The sequence below is a fragment of the Carcharodon carcharias genome, chromosome 4 (genome assembly GCF_017639515.1).
Source record: "Carcharodon carcharias isolate sCarCar2 chromosome 4, sCarCar2.pri, whole genome shotgun sequence".
Taxonomy (NCBI): domain Eukaryota; kingdom Metazoa; phylum Chordata; class Chondrichthyes; order Lamniformes; family Lamnidae; genus Carcharodon; species Carcharodon carcharias.
The window spans coordinates 99,827,676-99,844,974 of NC_054470.1; the positions used below are offsets into that span (position 1 = coordinate 99,827,676).

Here is a 17,299-nt window from a genome sequence, read left to right on the forward strand (position 1 = left end):
TGAAGTAAAAAAAAACTTTGCCAATGAAAGGCTATCCACATGTGTGACAGCACTTGAGAACCTCACTCCCAGTACTGAACAGTAGACTGAAGGATCCAACCTGGTACACATACTCAATCAGGGCACACAACAATGTACGCGTGTGTTTGCAGGCTGAAGGGTGGGTGGCAGGGAATCAGAATGGTGTCTTGAAATTTAGAACATTAAATCAATGTTAATTAATGTTGAGATCATCAATAAACCATTGTGCTAGCCTGAAGTTATGTCTACTTCAGAGCAGAGGAGTATTTCCAGTCCAGCTGAAATACTGTACAATTTCTGCAAAATCCTACCTATTTGTGGAGGGGAAACCTGAATAAGATGAAGCAGAAGTTTATTATACATATGCAGTGTCTCAAAGCCGGCACCTGGGGACTGAGGCCAAGCCAGGTTTCAGCTCTTGATGGATTTTGGGTCGACGGTGCGGTCCATGGGCAGTTCGGGTCAAGCCAGATCAGATGGGGTCAAGGGTCACTCGGAGCGTGGGAATAGCCTTGCACACAAGCAGCAAAGAGGATAACTAGTCACATACAACACTGCACCAATGCAGTGCCATGCCAAATAGAGCAGGTAGATTTTTGTTTAATTTACTCAATTAAAATTTATGAAAATTCTGAAAATATCCGGTTTTCACGCAACTCCAGTTTTTGGACAGCTGGATTTGAGGCACTATACTGTAGCACCTTTGATTTAAACAAAACTAGAAAAAGCCAAAGATATATGTACTCTCCACAACTTAGTAAGTAAATATCCATTAAACCCTAGGTGTAGCCAGGTGCCTTTACCGTCTTTCGATAGAACTGTCATACCAACTCCAGGATCAGCAAGCTTTATGAATGGAGGGTTTCCAGTCTTCCTATCCTCTTCCCTGATCATCAGCACATTCTTGGCACAGACATTTCCATGGACAAGGTTTCGGTCTTCCTACATAAGGAAGAAAAAGAATCAGACTCACCACAAAGGCCAAACAATAAGTGGTCTCTTCCATGCTTTAATAATAAAATAAATGAGTAATACCAATGCATTGCTTGAGGAAATTGTCACAAAAAACATTCTACAAACCAATCCTTGTCAATTTGATTGGTCCAGTCTATATGAAGATTGAAGTCCCCCACAATTCTTACATTGTCTTTGTTACATGCTCCAATAATTCCTTGTTTATTGCTCTCTTCAACAATTTAACTAATGTTAGGGGGTTGATAAACTACTCGCACTAGCATTTTCTGGCTCTTGCCAATTTTAACCTCCACCCATACTGGTTTGATTTCCTGATCTTCTGAGCCAAGATCCTTTCTCACTTCTGTCTTTAATAACCAGAAGCGACACCAGAAAAAACATTTTTCTGCAGTGGGTAGTTAGGATCTGGAACACACTGCCTGAGTGTGTAGTGGATGCAGATTCAATCATGATTTTCAAAAGGGAATTGGATAATAATCTGAAGAGAAAAAAAACTGCAGAGCTGTCGGGATAAGGCAGGGGAGCGGAAGAGCCAAGTTGATAGCTTGAATGGCCTCCTTCTGTGTTGCAACCACTCCCATGATTCTCATAAGTACAACTGAAGATTAACTTGCCTAATCAAGAGCAAAATCCGAAGACATTCCACAATTCGAGCCTGAATTTGGATTCATAAAGAATAAGATCTCTTTTATTGTTCCTTCATCCTTTGTTATTAAATAAATCTGTGCACTTGTTTATGGGCGGAATTTTACGGCCCCATTGTGGCCATAAAATGTGGTGAGCCATTCAAAAGTCCACGGACTGTGGAAAATCCCACTGGCGGGAGGGATCGTAAAATTCTACCCTATGTTTTTCATTGCCTAGTTTTAAAAAATGGGAACTAGTTGGTGGTTTGATACTGTCTATGCTGTTGCTCAGTGTTGGGGGAAGCCATTGGGCCTTAACCTGTTCTCATTAAGTAACTGCATGGATAGGAAAGAATTGGAAGAGTCCATAAAGGAAAAGACCCTTTAAGGGGAGGTTTTACCCACAGAGAGACAAACGCACAAAGTAAATGAACAAAGAAGGAGATAGTACCGCAGTCGTAATTTCACTGGACTATTAATCCAGAGACCCAGGCTAATGGTCTGGGAACAAGGATTCAAGTTCCATCACGGCAGATGGTAGAATTTAAATTTAAAATGATAAAATCAGGAATTGAAAGCTAGCCTCAGTAATGGTGACCATGAAATGACCATTTTCTGCTGTTAAAAACAAACATCTGGGTCACTAATGTCTTTTAGAGAAGGGAATCTGCCATCCTTACCTTGTCTGGCCTACACGTGACTCCAGACGCACAACAATGTGGTTGACTCCTAACTGTAATCTGAAATGGCCTGGCAAACTACTCAGTTCAAGGTCAATTAGGAATGGTTGATAATTGCTGGCCTTGCCAGTGACACAAATATTCCTTAATTAACGTAAGGAACTCCTTATATAGTGCAGTAGCTTTTCACGCCATATCATTCCAATCCCGCCTCATTAATTATGCATTCCCGGGAAATTGATGGTGGGCAGGCTCTCATTCACCCTGCCACACCATCGCCTCGCCATTTTGTTACACCGGGTTCCATATTTAAAGTGCAGCCCTGCACACTCCTCTCTGTGCTTCCAGCCCAGGAGGGCACCGGTGAAGACTTGACCTCAAAAGCCAAGAAGAGTGCAGCACCCGAATCAGTGATGCATCCCTGGGACACCTTCTAGATACCGTTTAAGCCTGCCGCAATGTCCTGTACCCCTGCTCTGCCCACAGGAGGCCCATCAGTGTTACCTCTTCAGCTTGGGAGGTGGTGGCAGAGTGGTCAGTGCCAATGCTGCACAGAAAAGGTTGGCCATCCAGTGCAGAAAGAGAATGAATAATCTCATCCATGCCACCAGGGTAAGGCAACTAAACTCTAAACTCTCACACTCAAGCCCAGCACACATCCACTAGTATCTCACTCACTGCCAGCTCAAGAGACAACACCCATTCTCACACACATATCCTCACATCACCAGTGGCCTCATCTCCTCTGGAGATGCCTCCTCAGCCTCCATCCTCTTGAGGCCACTTGTACAGATCAACATGTGTCTCCCCACACACCCTGGTATACACTCCTTCCCCAGTAATGCCCTAGCCCTGCAGTGTCTTCCCTCACCTGAGGTCACTTCTCCCCTTTCCCAAGCAAGCAATAGCTCTGCAGCCATTGAAAAGCCACCCCCAATTTATGGCAGGTCTTGTGAGTAGAGACCTCCTAAATACAATTTTTTTCTGCTGAAGTGCTGTTCAGAAACTTCACTTACTAAGAAATGCATCGCCCAAGCCAACTGCTTGGCCACCTCCAGCTTCCACAGGATATTCACATTGTTTTTGTTTCTCTTCAGATATGTGTCCAGTGATCCAAACTTCACATATTCCTGAACCATGACATCTGATCACAAGAGAAAGCAGAGAAAAAGAGAAAAGATCTAACATAAACATACAACTGGCTTAAAGTTCAAAGACAGAAATCCATTTTAATCATCTCTAACTTTTGAGAGGTACTCATAACCAAAGGAAACATGGTGATGAATTAATTAGTTCCAGGGCAAAGCAGAACTGACAAGGGATGTTACTCCAGGGAGTGCAGATCCCAGAATCAGATCAGTTGTTTCAATGCTATCTCCTTCTGAAAGCCTCCTCTACGGCACCTAGAACCTTAAGATTAATTTGGCTGCAAATACTTTCTAACCGGCAGCTTAGAATTGGGTTCTCCACGGAATTACGCAGCTCAGAACAGCCTTGAGAAGTTTCTAAAATTTATTTTTGAACCATTCAGTTTGACAGGCAATTTATGTGGCTTCATTCTAGTGCTACAGCTTTTTAATGAGCATCGCAAGATAGTGACTGTGAGCAAAATGTCTATTCACAGAAAATTAAGCATGTTTGCTTTTCTTAAAGCTGCCTTCGCTACAAAATGGCAAGTTTGAGCTGTGTTATCAATAGGAAAAGCGTTAAAATGTTAAACAGTGGGAATAATAGCTGTATTTCCTTTTAATTGGGGAAATTTATGGTCTAACATATCACATCTTATCCCCAGCTCTCTATGCATTTTGTTCCAACCTGCGCTGCTGGTGAGAAGACAAGTGAGATGTTGTTTCCAGATAACCACCAAAACTTATCATTTGCTGACAATCAGGAAGTCCATGCCAGTGACCTGGTGAAGACTTGGTTCAATTCCACCCCAACTCATCACCTCCACCACAGGGAAACATCTGGCCTCTGCACAGCATGGTTCAGAATAGGAACCAAGTGGACCATCACCCTCATGCAGCAAGACCCCTTTTATCAAACATAAACTGAGTTTCATGGGCTCGGTTTCAAAACGAAAACTAAAGCAAATGTGTAAAATTCTTAAAGGGGCTTGACAGGGCGAATGCTTGAGAGGCTGTTTCACCTAGCTGGAGAGTCAAGAACAAGGAGTCACTGTTTTAGGATAAAGGGTTGGGCAATTTGGAACTGAGATGAGGAGAAATTTCTTCATTCGGAAGGTTTGCAATACTTTACCCCAGAGGGCTGTGGGTGCTCAGTTGTTAAAGATACTCAGGAGAGGGATTAATAGATTTTGAGCACTCTGGGAATCAAAGGATATGGTGATGGGAGAGAATGGAATTGAGATAGGAGATCAGCCATGATCCTACTCAGCAGATCTGAGGGGCTGATTGGTCTACTTCTGGTCCCGAGAAGGTGGTGGTGAACCACCTTTATGAACCATTGCAGCCCCAGTGTTGCAGGTGCATCCACAGTGCTGTTAAGGAAGTGAGTTCCAGGGTTTTGACTCAGCAGTGAGGAAGGAACGGTGATGTAGTTTCAAGTCACAATGGTGTGCATCTTGGAGGGGAAATTGTAGGCGGTAGTTTCTCCCTGCATCTGCTGCCCTTGTTCTTCCAGATGGCAGAATTCACAGGATTTAAAGGGGCTGCCAAAGAAGCCTTTGTTGAGCTGCTGCAATGCATCTTGTAGATCAGTTCTTCCCCAAACTGTGGGTCACAACTCCAATTCTGGGGCTGTGAGTTCCGAGGCAGAAATGGCTGCCATTGAACTCTGACTGAATGTTGACAGCTGTGAGGCCCCTTTAAATTCTCACTTTTTAAAAACTGGTGGGTGTGACATGACTAACTGATTTTTGAGGCCTGATTCCTGCTCCAAAGGTGCCAGTGAAACAGTTTAAAAATCCCCGAAGATCAAACACTTTGCCCCCACCAACGCCGCCTCACAGGTGTACACCCACTCTCACAGGCCTCCCCCTCCACGACAATTTTTCAGCGTCAAAAATGGGGTCACAATGGGAAAAAGTTTAGGTAGCTCTCTTGTAGATGGCATAAAATGTGCCGGTGGTGGAAGAAGTGAATGTTTAAGTTGGTGTATGGGGTGCCAATCAAGCGGCTTTGCCCTGGATAGTGTTGAGTTTAAGCTGGTACTGAATGAACAGTAAAATACTCTCTTGGCACTTTATCCCTAGAATCCTCCATATTAAGAAACTAGTTACATTTTTCTCATTTATAACACTCAGATGTAAATATCTCAATTTTGGCTGAATGTTGGTGGATAATTTCAGTCGTTAAAACCTTTTTCATGAGTTAATGCTGACTTGACTTCAATGAACAAACATCAAGGGCAGGATTTTATGGTTTCCTGTTGGAGGATTTGTAGGCAGAGGAGCTGTAAAATTCCCTGCATGGCCTTCCTGTTGCCCTCCCACCCACCCCAACCAGTCCACAACCTTACATGGAGCAGCTGAGGCCTAGGGTAGCCCGCCTGCCCTCATCCCAATCGAGGCCCTTAAGTGGCCAATTACTGGTCACTTAAAGGCCGCTTCCCATCTCAACCTCAATTTTGAGTCTGACAGAGTGGCATTCAGGGGCAGGAGGGGAAATCCAGTAGGTCACCCTGCTCAGGCCTCAGATGGGAAGGGTGCAGTGTTGCATCCTCAAGGTACCCCTTTTCACATTGGGCGCATAGCCCTCCAAAGTCTGCTCCCGGGGGTGTTACCTCTCCCCACTGCCCTATCCCCCCCAAATCCCTGGCCTCTCTATCAAGACCTCCATCCACCTTCGGCCCTCGCCTCCCCTTCCTTACCTAGTTCTGGACTCCAGGTTTTAAAACCTGGGGACTGCTTGTAGTCCCAGTCCTGACTACTGCTGCCACTGGCGCTGCTGGGACTATAGGACTGCTGACCAATTAGATTTGACAGCAGCTCTCAAAGGTGGTGCCTCTGCCTACGTGAGGGACGAAAGACCTGTCTCCAGCTAATTAATGCCCCTCGGAGCAATAAATGGCAATGGGGCTGTTGTGATCGCAAGGATGTGTTCCCTACCAAATTCTTTGGGTGGACAGGGCGGGAAACCCCACCATCCAAAAAATCCTGCCTCCAGCATCTTTTTGCCTTTGGGCTTTCTGTTACACATTTGTAAAAATTTTGGTGAGAACAGAATGATTAACTGCAGTGCCTAACATCCACCAGCTGCATCAACACTAAATAAAAGCTTCAGAAACTGTTCACTTACTCTCTTCACCACATACACAGACTCCGTAATTTAACACCAAGTGCTTATAGGACAGTTGGCTCATCATGCTTGCTGCCTCAAAAAAGCTCTGAAAAAGAATGCCAAAGATAATAAGATACTTTTGCTTCAGTAACAGTTACTGAATTTGAAATTCAGGCAAATATTTCCAGACACTTCACATATTGAGAGACTGATAAACGTGCTATATCTTGCTTCTCTAGCATTGTAATTTTTCTCTCTGACTTTTTGGTTTAATAGTCGCTGTAGTTAAAGATAGTCAAAGCAGATTATTTGTCATTTTACCTGCGTTATTATTATTTACTAAGCAATATTATGCCTCTCAATAAGCGCAGCATGAGAGACACAAGCAAGGTCAATGTCCCAAAACAGCCAGAAATTCCCTGCATTTTGAACCCCATTCTCATTTTATTGATATTTTGACTGGAGAAGAATTGAGGCCAAAATAAAAACTGAAAAGGTAACTAGGAGATATTGCAATAACAGCCTAGATGAAACTGGACTGCAGCGGTTCAAGAAGGCAATTCACCACCACCTTTTCAAGGGCAATTAGGGATGGGTAATGAATGCTGGCCTAGACAGCGGAGCTCACATCCCTTGAATGAATGAAAAAAAAACAATTAGGGCTTGTAATGTTGTGGCAAAGCTTGCTCTGATAGATGGAACTCTTCAGACCCAGCAAGCAAATGCATTTTAAACCCATTTTATCCAATACCAGCTGAACTGTCATGGGACTAAGACAAATTTCCCATTAATTCCCTCACTAATTCCAGCACTGACTTTCCACATACTGACCTATCGGGGTTGGGTAAGGGATTGGGGGCGGCGGGGAATGAAATAACCTTGCAGATTATCACTTATCAGTTTATAGCAAGCTTAGTAGGCTTGACATGAATGAAGATAAATGCTACGCTCAGGAGTGTAAGTTGGTCCTCTGAAGAAGTGTCAGGCAGAGGTCAAGGGGCAGAGTAGGTTTTGTGAAATTGCTGTGCGTGTACTTCTGTGTTGAGGGTGGAATAAAAAAGGAAAGAGGATTCCTGTCCTACTTTCCAATACAGGACAAAATACATTAGCGGAGAGAAAGATATGATGTTCTACTTAAAACCACAAGAACATAAGAAATAGGAGCAGGAATAGGCCATTCAGCCCTTCGAGCCCACTCTGCCATTCAATGAGGTCATTGCTGATCTTCTACTTCAACACCTTTTTCCTGCACTATCCCTGTACCCCTTGATGTTTTTAGTATGTAGAAATCTATCAATCTCAGTCTTGAACATATTCGATGACTGAGCCTTCACAGCCCTCTGGGGCAGAGAATTCCAAAGGTTCACCATCCACCGAGTGAAGAAATTCCTCCTCATCTTAGGAGGCCTCAAAAGGCACGCCCCTTATTCTGAGAAATAATCAGGAAGTGTGGGACTGGAAGTGCTTTTTGTGACATACTTTCCTTGAACCTCTCTTTCAGAAAGCTAAACTCCAAGGAGGTATCAAATTATTAGACAGCAAAAAAGTTGTGCTCCCTTTTTTAAAACCTCACTTTAATTTTCCTTGGTCTTATATCCATGTTGCGGGATAGCTCTTGGTTAGGAAGCCAGGGCAGTCTAGCCTGTAGATGCTCCCACTGGCTTGCCATCAGTTCAATCAGTTGCCTTTGCAGATGACATCTCCATTGTCATAGCAGCACAGTGCTCAGTGCAGTCTTAGTTTATATTCTTTTAATTCATTCTTGGGATGTGAGTGTTGCTGGCAAAACCAGTATTTTACTTGCCCTTGAGAAGATGGTGGTGGGTGTTTTTAAACCTGCAGTCTTCATGGTGAAGCTGCTGTTAGGTATGGAGCTCTAGGATTTTCATCCAGCCATGACGAAGAAACAGCAAACAGATGGACAAATCAGGATGGTGCATGGTTTGGAGTGGAACCTGGATATGATGGTCTTCCCACGCACCTGCTGCCCTTATCCTTCTAGGGGAGATCAGGAGCAAGAGCAGGCCACCACATTAGATCATGGCTGGTCTGCACTTCAACTCTATTTACTCACCATTGCTCCATATCCGTTGATAACCTAATCCAACAAACAATAATCTATCTCAACGGATGGAGGTTGCGGGTTTTAGAGGGACTGCTAAAGAAGCCTTAGTGAGTTGTTGTAGTGCATCGTGTAGATGGGACACACTGCTACCTGATTCACCCGGATGATCTTCAATCCTCTGCCCTAACACATAGATGCCACTTTTCAAAAAGGAGTTAAATCAATTCAATGTTAGTTGATTTTGCTATGTCCTGTTTCGCTTTGCCTACTTGCACAGAAAAATATCAAATCCAGAATCACACGCAAGGCTGGCTAATTGTACTTCTGCCCTGTGGCTCGAAGATCATAATTTAGCTTACTACTTCGCTTTTTTAAAAATACCTGAATTAAATTCATCCTTTTTTTTCTCCAATGAAGCAAATTTGGATTTGGCTTCTCTTTTCATAAATTCAGGAGTTGGAAACTGGGGAATAAGAGTCGGTGTATCAGGGAATTAAGCACACTACAGAATCAGGATTTGAGAATGAAAGGTTGGAGAAAGGGTAGGTCAGTTAGCTGTTCTGGAGCCCCATTTAACTGTTGAATTCCAAATAAAGTTCAACTCCAAACTTAGCTTAATCTCTGTCCACAATAAGGAATACAATTGACCAATTTTCCCTGCAGCTCGTTTGGAAATGCTGAGGTCAAGTGTAGCACCATTGTTTCTGAGTGGGTTGGTCTGTATATTCAGTACGACTTCATTTCTTGCATTTATGCAATGAGTCTCAGTGGAGGCATTCATATAGTACCCCTAAATATACCTTTATCTGCTATCAATCTATAGATGCAATGACAAATAGATGCACCTCTGTACAAAAAAAGCTTGCATAATATTTTTTGCATTTTCTGAAAGAGATATTGTAAAGTTTGAAATCCCTTCATGGGCAAACAAACCTCAGAGTAATTTCTGTGTGCCTTTTCCAGCACTTTTAAGAGAACTTCTGTCTTGTGTATTTGACCATAATCTCCCAATTCTTCCCTTACTCCTTTGAAGATTTTGGTGAATGTTCCTTGCCCCAGGCTTTCACCCTGTTAACAAAAGAGCACAAGTAATTTATTTAGGGATATGTATTACTAATCATACCAGCTGTGATATCTTGGTAGGACAAAAACATTTGTGCATACACATGGAGTTTTAGTACCCTACTAAACTGGTTTATTCTGGTTTTGGTTTATATACAAACATACATAAATAGCCACAGAGGGTGCTATTACACTCCTCCCTCCTTAATGAAAAAGTTACACAGATTTCAAATTCCATAAATTCTTATACACATTTTGTTTTTAAAATATTTATAAATCCAACTTAACCACTGGTTTCCTATATTTCTAAGGTTTTTAAATCAAACTTTCATAACTTCGGAAGCACCTTGGTCAACCTTGGCCTGAGACTGAGGAGAAGTTTTTTCTAACAAAGACTGACTTTGCCCTTGACTTTCAATTGAATTTTTCACTTCATCAGGGATGTCTATCCGATTCTGACTCGGATCTGAACTAGTTTCAGGCATATTTTGTATTGGAGTACCTATTGGTACTACACTCACATCCCAACTATCCAATTCTTCAATTCTTCCCAACTCACTTCTTCTTTGTGAACCTCTGAAGGCAAAACATGATCTATATGTACAAATCTAACCTTTCCACTATCAAACACATTGACCAAATATGTGCAAGGGCCACAAATTTTCATGACTCTTCATGTTGGCCATTTCAATCACCCATAATGATGATCTTTCACCTTAGCCTTCTCGGTTTAACATCAGACTTTTTTTTTCTCACTTTACCCCTATCATGACTCTCTTTCTACCTGGGTTGTTGTTCTTCTGCTGACTGTGCTAAATGTAGCTTCAACAATGAAAAACTCGCTCCTCTAAGAAACAATCTCCCAGTAGTAATGTGAGGCGTGTTATAATAAATAAACAAAAAATTCACCAGTTTGTGATTCAATGACAACTGACTTTTTTCCAATTTGCATCTAGCATTTGTTTACCAAGAGCATGCTTAACAATGCACTCTGCTGTTCTATTTGAAGTAAGATGATACAGTGGAACTCTAGTGTTTTACCCTGTTCATTCTCATGAAATTTGAAAATTCTTCTGAACAAAACTGAGGTCTGTTATCAGACACAATTTCCTCTGGGAACCCATAAGCTGCAAACAAACTGCGCAATGTTGTAGCTTAGCAAGTTGTAGTTTGATTCATCAGAAACCCCTCAACGCATTTGGAATTGTTATCTATCACAATGAATAACAGGTGCCCTTTAAGTTCTGCAAGATCGATGTGCAGTCACTGCCACATTCTTGCAGGCCATTCCCAGGGTTGCAAAGGTACCAATGGCAGCTTCTTTTCTACTGCTTGGACTACTGTACACAGTTCCACTTTGTCTTCTATGTCCTTAGCAAACCCTGGCCACCAAAGATAGCTTCTTGCTAGACTCTTTGTCAAGCACATCCCTAAATGTTGATCATGACAATCACACAGCAACACAATCTGCACCTTTCAGAAATTACCACTCTGGCTCCACACATAACACAACCTTTTGTTACGGACATTTTGCTTGCCGTCTGTCTGTATGGAGAGGTTTTAATTTTTGAAGTAGGCTGTGGCGTGTTTTCGCAGACCCTCTGTTTGTGGCATTAATATGACGTTCAGCAAACACTCTTTCGGGTTAACGCAGACGGATTGTTTATCCGGGACGCACGCATGCACACACACACACACGAGATAGGGAAAAAAATGAGTTTTACAACTATGAATAACTTCAGAAAAAAACAACTATGGATTCATGAATGTCAGGGTCCTGTTGTCAGAGTCCTGTGAGAGTTCCTTCACGTTGGAGTTAAAGTTCAGGCAGGTTCAGCTGGTCGAAAGCAGGAGTTGTCCAATTCCTTCAAAGTTGGTGATGGCGCAGCAGGATGAGATTATTAACAAGAGGCTTAGTTCACCCTACAGACAATGGCAGAAATCTTCCAGGGAACCAGGCTTCGAGGAGGTTTAGACTTGAGACAGGCTTTGTTGTCAGCCTGGAATCCGGCTTTGGTATTAACAGGCTGGATATTTAATAGCAGACTGCCCTGGGAGTCCCAGAATATAACATTAAAACTTTTCAAAAGCCAAAGGAGCATAGATCATGTGGGAGTGCCCACTGATGAGTCAGTTTCAGGGTAACAATCAATCAGTTTTTATGCCTCTGGTCAAAATCTAACATTCACCTGAGGAGATAGGTGGTGGTTATTAGCGCCTCTGCTGGTATAAAGAATTTTGATGGTACTCTCTTTGTTATAGGTACAGAGTGGGGAAACAGACCATCTGCTGCTTCCTTGTTTCATTGATTGTAATGTGCGCATACAATGATAAGTGTGAGAAGAAAGAGGGCTGAGTTTTATCCTGTAATTGCTGTTGGAAGTTTCCAGAACTGTAGCCAACTTGCAAATTATTTAACCTGTAGCAGCCATGTTTTTGATCCAGCAAAGTCCATTTTTCAATAAGCAGAAAGTAAGGCTCGATTTAAACAGCTTACGATCTCTTTCATGTCATATCACATGACACCTTATCAACTGACAACTAATTCTTTTGCATAAAAAATGACCTGATTTCAAAATCCAGTGTCTGTGCTGGCCACCCATTTGTGATATAGTCATATACCCTTGCCAATACTGGATCCCTGTGAGCTGTTCTGCCAATGTCATCTGCTGTGACTGGCAATTCTTCTATGTCTGAAAAGAAAAATACACCTTTCTTGTTAGGCTCTACCTCAGATGGGGTTGGTAATCTGGATTATCAGGAACGTTGAGGATGTCATTAGTAGTGAAAAATATCTCTAGATGCTCCACACACACACCTGAAGGCTCTCAGTCACCTTTATACTCTTCTAGTTGCTCAAATAACACCTTTTGTGTTGATGCTGCCATCTTTGAAGGTCAGCCCACCCATGTTTACAAACAGCTTATCTTCTAAAACCAAATTTTTAAGCCTATTTCTCACCATTGATTGAGGAATCCGCCATGTTTTTCATCACCAAAATAAAAACTCAACGTTCCTCTGTTGGTTCACTGGAAACCTTTCAAACCCAAATTTGCTCGGCTAGGGAAATCCACAGTCCCACTCTCATCGGTAGACTGTAATATCTTGTCAGGACCAAATCATTGGAACGTATGCATGCAGTTCTAATAGCCAACTGAACTGGTTATTCCACTTTTGGTTTATATACATAGATAGACAAATGGTCATAAGAGGGTGCCATTACATCATCAGCCATTACTGATCATCAGCAATTATTCTTCTACATACAGGAGTTCAAGAGATTCTTATATAATTTTTTTTCACTCCCCACTCCTCACTGCTGGACATCCCAGCATAAAAGCATCACAGTAACCACAAGGATTCAGTTCGTCAAAATGAACTATATATAAATGTACTGTCAAGTTAAAGGGCAGTCCTACTTCAAGTTAAAATGATTTATCTAGATCCCTGTCTGATGTAACATACCTCTAATTCCCTACTTGTCTCCTGATTTTTAAAAAACTATTTCATGGGATGTGACTGTTGTTGGCAAGTCCAGCGTTTGTTGCCCATCCCTAAATGCCCTTGAACTGAGTGCCTTGCTAGGCCATTTCAGAGAGCTGTTAAGAGTGATCTGGAATCACATGTAGGCCAGACTGGGTAGATTTCCTCCCCTAAATGACCTTAATGAACCACATGGGTTTTTACAATTGATGATAATTGTCATGGTCACCATTACTTAGACTAGTTCATATTCCAGATTTATTAATTGAATTTAAATTCCACTAGCTGCCATAGTGATATCTGAACCCATATCCCCAGAGCATTAGGCTAACCCAGTGACATGGCCACTATGCTACCATCTCCCCTACTGCTTTAATGATGAGCTATACATTCTAGCAAGAGTCGCTGGATAGCAAGAGTGCAAACCCTACCTGACTTCCCTCACCATGACACAGTGGTCAACTGCAAGACTCCAGCTACAATGCCAACTGACAAAGGATAACTCAGTGATAACCAGGGATTTAGCACTGATGTTTTGGTCAGTATAACAAAATGTTGGCCCCAGCTTTATGATAATCCATCATTTCAGGTCTAACTCAGTTAATGTCAGTATCCTCTGTAGGAAGGAGCCCAGTTTGGAATCCTTATTAGGCCCTGGATGGCAATCAGGGGACACCCTAGGGTGGCACTGCCACTTGTCACTTCAAGTAATCTTGGTGCTAAATTCATGGGTGATTGAACACCACTGGCAATTTGAGTCCACTGGGACCTAAACTCAGATTAGCAGATCCATTCCAGTTTATCCAAATGGAGAGAGAAGAGGATGCCACTTCCTTAAAGTTGATTTCAAACCCAGCAAGCCCTCTAACAAATAACATTAGTCAGCACCCTGCTCGACCCCCATGATCATTTAAACCTTTCTTACAAAATGTACCAACCTCATTAACATTTTTATGAAACAAATGTAACTTTGAGATTAGGCCAATGCAACCTTCAATCCATTTTGTTAAATCTATATCAAAATTAATATGCTGGATATATACTAAGAAAGTTACTTTTTTAAAAAAAAGAGGTTGGGACACTCCACAATATCACACATACAACTTAAAAAGGTAAAAGAATTCCTTGCCAGCTTCTGTTCCAAGTTGCAAAGCACAACTAATCACGCACAGCAATACGTTTCAACTACTTACAAACACCAAATCTTCTTTCCTGATCTTGTGAAATACCATTTGGCTGACATTGTGCCTCTGCAATGTTGGCGATGTTGGCAGATCAGAAGCACTGTTGCTCCTCAAGACCAGAAGGTTAGATTTATCTGCAGATATATATATAAATATATATAAATGAAAAGCAAACTATTCAATAAAACACATTGAACATTACAGGATTGCGGTTCAGTAACCATTTAACACACTAACTATAATCATTTTTCTTCTAACTGACAAGAGAGTTATCTACCCTCATCTAGCAAGTAACTTCCTCCCTCTTCTCTGGTCCTCAGTATTCTTGCTTTCTGACTGAGGGAGGGAGGCCAGGCACCCACTCTCACTAATGTTAACCTTGGGCAGGCGCCACGCAGATTCAGTAACAACTTTGAAAAGGAAATTGGATAAATACTTGATGGAAAAAAATTGCAGGGCTATGAAGAAAGTGCGTAGGAGTAGGACTAACAGGTAGTTCTTTCAAAGGGTTGACATAGGTATAAAGGATCCATTGGCCTTCTCTGTGCCCTTTAATTCTATCATGCTTCCACCCGATGCTGATTATGCATGAACACCGGGCAGCAAATTTAAATGAGCTGTGGGCTCTGAGAGCCAGTGATAGGCATGCTTACTTGGTGGTTATTTCCGAATAAATTTTATATAAAAACATTCTACTGATTGCAGCTTTTAAACATTTTCCATTTTCTTCAAGGAAACTTTCTGGAGTATGTGTGATCGTTACCTTCTGAAGATTTATTCTCTTTAAGTTACTGCTTTGCTTGAGAGGCAGAGGATATTTTCTAGAGTAAATGCATTAACTAGATTTATTTAAGCATTTCTGCCACCGATCTCCCAGAAATGGTAGAGTTTTAAAATGACGTAGGGAGTAAGAGTTATGATTTTATTTAATTTTTAAAAAAATTCAAGGTCTACAGAACTATTCCAAAATGCCAAACAAAGCAATAAATCAAGTGTCAAAAACCAAAATCATTTGTAGAAGGGATGCATGCCTCCAAAAGCTCCATGTGAAAGAAAAATCTCATTCCTTTTAACACTCACATCTCCTTTTACCAAATCTTCAAATCTAACCATACTGCTTATTCAATTTGAGTGCACTACAACATAGGTAATCTAAGTCTTAAGCAGATATTAGCTGTTTAAATTGTGACACTCAAATCTAATCCTTTATCCTTAAACATAGTTACATTAAGGGTCGTTTTTGATTGGCAAAAAAAATTGTTAATTTTTGCTTGGTTTCCAGGTTGACACAGATTATTGATAGTTCTGCCTTTCTTTGTTGCAGCCTGTCTGAGGTCTCTCTGTTTATATTACTTCAGTTAGTGTTCCTCTGAACTTTTATTTCTCATTTTCTGTTGAGCTGCAAATACACCATCTCTCCTACTGTTCTTCCTCTCTAAAGACTTGAAAAATCAAGACTTGCTGCATATTCATCTGCTCTTATTCTTTTCCAGGATTTCAAACTCCGTATCTCATTCAGTCTTCCCTTGGTTCTACAGTTTTCAAGGATCAAAATCCCAAGCTACTTTTTACCTAGCTACTAGGCTAGTGGTTATTGGCGTATGTTTGACTGGTGATTTTTGCTGCTATGCAAACATCCTTGGGATCTTGTTACAACACCAAATAAATCTTACTAGAAGAACTGTAGTTAAACCCAATCATGGCTAACATTTCAAATTTTGGTGGTTTTCTACAGATGGCACAGCATGTTCAATCCATCTGGATCACATGGACAGAGGGAAAGCTACATAAGCGATTTGAACCCTATCCAGCCAGAGGGCAGTTAAAATGGCCCAGAAGGTCTTGCTCACTGACAACAGACTCCTTTCTGACAAAATTCAATTGAGGGGCCTTCTTCAGATCTGCAGATTGAGCACCAATGATGCCTGCAGAGCTCACCTGCTATTTTAACTAGTGTTCTGATTGAGGAAACCACCATGTTTTTCATCACCAGGTCAAATTAGGGGAACAAAGGGTTGAAGCCAAAAGGAGGTCAATAAGATCACGGCTGATCTGCTTGCGTTTCGAATTCCACATTCTCATCTACCCCTGATAACCTTTGATTCCCTTGCCTAACAAGAATCTGTCTATCTCCGCCTTTAAAATATTCAATGACCCCGCCTTTTCTTATAGGGCCAGGTACAGCAAGAGTGCTCCTCCAGGCCCCCAAAAGGAATATTAAGGCATTCCCTGTGCATGCACGGCATCAATGTCCTGATTGCAAGGTCCTCCTTGCAACTTCTTTGAATGCGAGGCACCATTCCATTGGCCCCTGCTGGCAGCCTCATGCCACCTAATATGCCACTTTCACCCGCTGACTAAGTACCTTTTCTCACTGGTTTCAGGCCAGCAGCTGACAGAGGACATAGAGACATGGCCCACAAATTAAACTCCTGCTGCTGAGGTCAGGAGGGTTTAATACTTACCTGGCAGCTACCACCATCACCCCCCACCCCACCCCATCAGCCTCTTGTCCTGCCCAGGTTAAAATCAGGGCTCACAGCTCTGAATCTGTACAAGAGTATCGGCCAGAACATTTGCACAGTCCCGATTAATGAGAGGTAACATGTAGAATTTGGAGACAGCAACTGACCGATGGTTACATTTACCCCTGAACAGACCAAATACTTTTGGTCAGTGGAAACATTACCTTTTGGTTTTGGTGGACAGCATTTGCTAAACTGGAAAATAACACCATCGGAACGGACAATCTCCTTTTTGTAGCAGTTTAGCAACTCTCTGAGGCTGCTGAAACTCTTCTTTGCTCCATTCAGATTGTATTCATTGTTTTCATTCTTGGTAATCAAGCAGTGTCTGCATTCAGTCACATTGTCTTTCTAAATAAAAATAATCAGAATACAGCTTAAGACAATGCATTCCCCCATTATTACGGATTGTCATCTTGGAAATCAATCTGAAGTTA

General features: G+C 41.9%; 1 protein-coding gene across 15 annotated transcripts in view; it reads right to left on the bottom strand.

Moving 5' to 3' along the window:
• Positions 1–17,299, bottom strand: part of LOC121277003 (tyrosine-protein kinase JAK2-like) — a 263,167-nt gene that overhangs the window by 17,958 nt on the left and 227,910 nt on the right. For 14 of the 15 annotated variants that reach the window (XM_041185838.1, XM_041185835.1, XM_041185834.1 and 11 more), the window contains 6 exons: positions 17,027–17,213; positions 14,347–14,471; positions 9,542–9,676; positions 6,562–6,649; positions 3,319–3,446; positions 825–963 (listed from right to left, as the gene is read on the bottom strand). In XM_041185838.1, the coding sequence (XP_041041772.1) occupies positions 825–963; positions 3,319–3,446; positions 6,562–6,649; positions 9,542–9,676; positions 14,347–14,471; positions 17,027–17,213 (802 nt within the window). The remainder of the gene's footprint in view (positions 1–824; positions 964–3,318; positions 3,447–6,561; positions 6,650–9,541; positions 9,677–14,346; positions 14,472–17,026; positions 17,214–17,299) is intronic. The other variant, XM_041185842.1, reaches the window with a different exon arrangement.